The 2,795-nt window shown below is 57.6% G+C and overlaps 1 protein-coding gene across 3 annotated transcripts in view; it reads right to left on the reverse strand.

The window, feature by feature from the left end:
- RAB36 (RAB36, member RAS oncogene family) overlaps window positions 1-2,594 on the reverse strand; it is a 15,441-nt gene extending 12,847 nt beyond the window's left edge. For all 3 annotated transcript variants that reach the window (XM_045289605.1, XM_045289604.1, XM_045289606.1), the window contains exons 1-2: window positions 2,495-2,594; window positions 1,936-2,016 (exon numbers count right to left, since the gene is read on the reverse strand). In XM_045289605.1, the coding sequence (XP_045145540.1) occupies window positions 1,936-2,004 (69 nt within the window). In that variant the 5' untranslated portion in view covers window positions 2,005-2,016; window positions 2,495-2,594. The remainder of the gene's footprint in view (window positions 1-1,935; window positions 2,017-2,494) is intronic.
- Between the last annotated feature and the right edge of the window lie 201 nt (window positions 2,595-2,795).

Raw genomic sequence — 2,795 nt, forward strand, 5'->3', positions numbered from 1 at the left:
CCCAGCCTCTCTGAGGGAGAAAAGCGAGGCTGTCTGTCCCTGTAAAGGTTCACAGCCTTGAAAACTCTAAGGGGAGGGGGGGCAATTCTGCTCTGTCCTATGGGGTCTCTCTGAGGTGCAACTGTTGCCACGGTAGTGGGCCTGGCAGACAGCTGTGGGTGTTCCGCAGAAAGCGGGGCAGAATGGCTAAGGTGGATTCCGACTCATAGTCACCCTGTAAGTCACAATGGGGACCTGCCATGTCCAGAGGCGTCTCTGGTCTGTGATGCTCACCAGACACGTGACAGCCAGAGACAGATGGGTTTGAACCTTCAGAACCTGGCTGTTTTGACTGAAACAGAAACAAACTCACTGCCATTGTGTCCAGTCTGACTCATGGTGACCCCATAGGACAGGGCAGAACTGCCCCTGTGGGTTTCCGAGACTAACTCTTTAGGGGAGTAGCAAGCCCTGTCTTTCTCCTGAGGAGCAGCTGGTGGTTTCGAACTTTAGACCTGTGGTTTGCAGCCTCACATGTACCCACTATACCACCAGGGCTCCTCCAGGTGTGATGAGAGCAGATCTACAAGGCCGGCCCCGAGGATCTCTGAGGCAGTGGGTGCTGTGGTAGAACTCCTGCCTTCCATGTGTGAGACCCAGTTCGATTCCAGGGCAAGACACCTCGTGTAACGCCACCAGCCACCCGTCACAAGGAGGCTTGAGCATAGCCAGTAAAGAAGACCACAATCCTCACAACTGGACCAGTGGGTAACAGCATGACAAACGGAGAAAAGGCTGAGGTTGTCAGGGATTGTGTCTTGCTTGGGTCCAGAGGCAATGGTCATGGTAGCAGCAATCAGGAGATCAAAGAATGCATTGCATTAGGTAAATCTGCTGCCCAAGGCCTCTTTAGAGAGTTGAAATGCAAAGAGGTGACTTTGAGGACTCAGATGCACCTGAGCCAAGCCATGGCATGGAATTTCCAATCACCTCAGAGGCACGTGAAAGCCGGGCACTGATGAAGGAAGACCAACGACGAATCGGGTGCGGTTGAACTATGATGTTGGGGAGGTATATTGAAAGTACCAGGGACTGCCAAAAGAACAGAGAGATCGCTCTCGGAAGAAGCACAGCCAGACTGCTCCTGAAGCAAGGATGGCCAGACATCATCTCGGGACTTTGGACGTGTGGTTAGGAAAGACGGGTCCCTGGAGAAGGGCATCGTGTTGGGTAAAGTAGAGCGGCAGCGAAAAAGAGGAAGACCCTTGGCACGAGGGAGGGACACAGTGGCGGCAACAACGGCTCAAACATAAGGCCGACTGTGAGGATGGGGCCGGGCCGGGAGGTGGTTCCTTCTACTGTACATAGCGCATGGGTCGGGACGGACTCCATGGCACCTGACAACTGGATGCTGAACAAGCCAGACGAGGAAGAGAAAGCTGGAGGTCTCGGCCTAAAATCTGCCTGCACCCGCAACACTGGGAATACAGGACAGATAGAACCCTCAGGGCCAACAGGGAGAGTAGAGCTACCAGAAGGATTAGGGGAGGGTTGGGGAGAAAGGGGCAATCGATCACAAGGATCAACCTAGAACCCCCTCCCAGGGGGACAAATAACAGGAAAGTGGGTGAGGGGTGATGGAGGATGCTGTAAGATATGCAGAAAATAACCTATAACTTATCAAGGGTTCGTGAGGGAGGGCGGGGAAAGAAATGGGTGGCTGATATCAGGGGCTCAAGTGGGAAGAGAATGCTTTGAAAAGGATGATGGAGGCATATGTACAAATGTGCTTGACACATTGGAGAAATGTATGGATGGTGATAAGAGATGTCAAAGTATTTTTTTTTAAATCTGCCTGTAAAAGTCCTTTGGGTTCCCAGCTGGGAGTGGGGGTGGTGCAGGGCCCTACAGTAGGGGCAGACTGCACCTCAACCCACCACCATCAGGAATCTCTACCTTCGGGAAGCTGGTGATGACACAGTCCCGGCTCACAGGTGGCCCCCACGGCTTCAGGCTGGCCCTCATCCTCCTGGAGTCCTGGGGATCAGAGGAAAGAGTTAGGCAACTGCCCACAGGTTTCCCTGCCAGGCCCTCGAGGCTCACCAGAGAAGGCTATCTGACCTACGAAGGCCTCCCACCCCCACCCCACCTCCCATTTACAGCCCTGACTGGTCCTGCTCAGAACCGGGGACCAGCATCCCCCAGGCTAGGGTCCAACCAGTGCGGGTAAGCTCTGGCCCACCTGGTGGAGGCGGGACGGGAAGGATCCTGCTCCAAGTTCCCACAGACTAAGGGCTGGGCCTGGGAGGGGGTCCACCCCCAGCATCCGCAGGCAGCCCAGCACCCACGCCCCCTCTGGGTGCCCCTGATCCAGGCCCGGATTGGGGCTTCCTTGGCTGCCCTCCTCGGTGACCAGGCCCGCCGGCCCGCCGGGCGCCAGGGCGGGAGGTTGCGGGCCGAGGCCAGGTTTGTCTGGGTCGTGCAGGAAGAAGCCCAGAGCTCCACGCGCACTCACCTGCAGCCCAGGCAGCTACTGCTGCAGCGGGGGTTCTGAGCTTAGCCCGCGGCGCCAATCACCATGGCAACGAGGCCCCACTCGGGACTTGCGGGCTCCAGGCGGGGCTCGGCTCTGGGCGGAACCCGACCCGGGGAGAGTCACGCATGCGCCCTGCACAGGCAATCTGCATGACAACGGGGCCGGGCCGGGCGGGCGGGGCCAAAACGGACAGGGGGCGGGGATTAGCTTGGGGGCGTGGTCTGGACGGGGAATGGTCCAGGCACCGGAGGTCACCATGGTAACAAAGGCCTCGCCAGAG

This window comes from Echinops telfairi, unplaced genomic scaffold (genome assembly GCF_000313985.2).
Source record: "Echinops telfairi isolate 266 unplaced genomic scaffold, ASM31398v2 ScPeMD7_29;HRSCAF=101, whole genome shotgun sequence".
Taxonomy (NCBI): domain Eukaryota; kingdom Metazoa; phylum Chordata; class Mammalia; order Afrosoricida; family Tenrecidae; genus Echinops; species Echinops telfairi.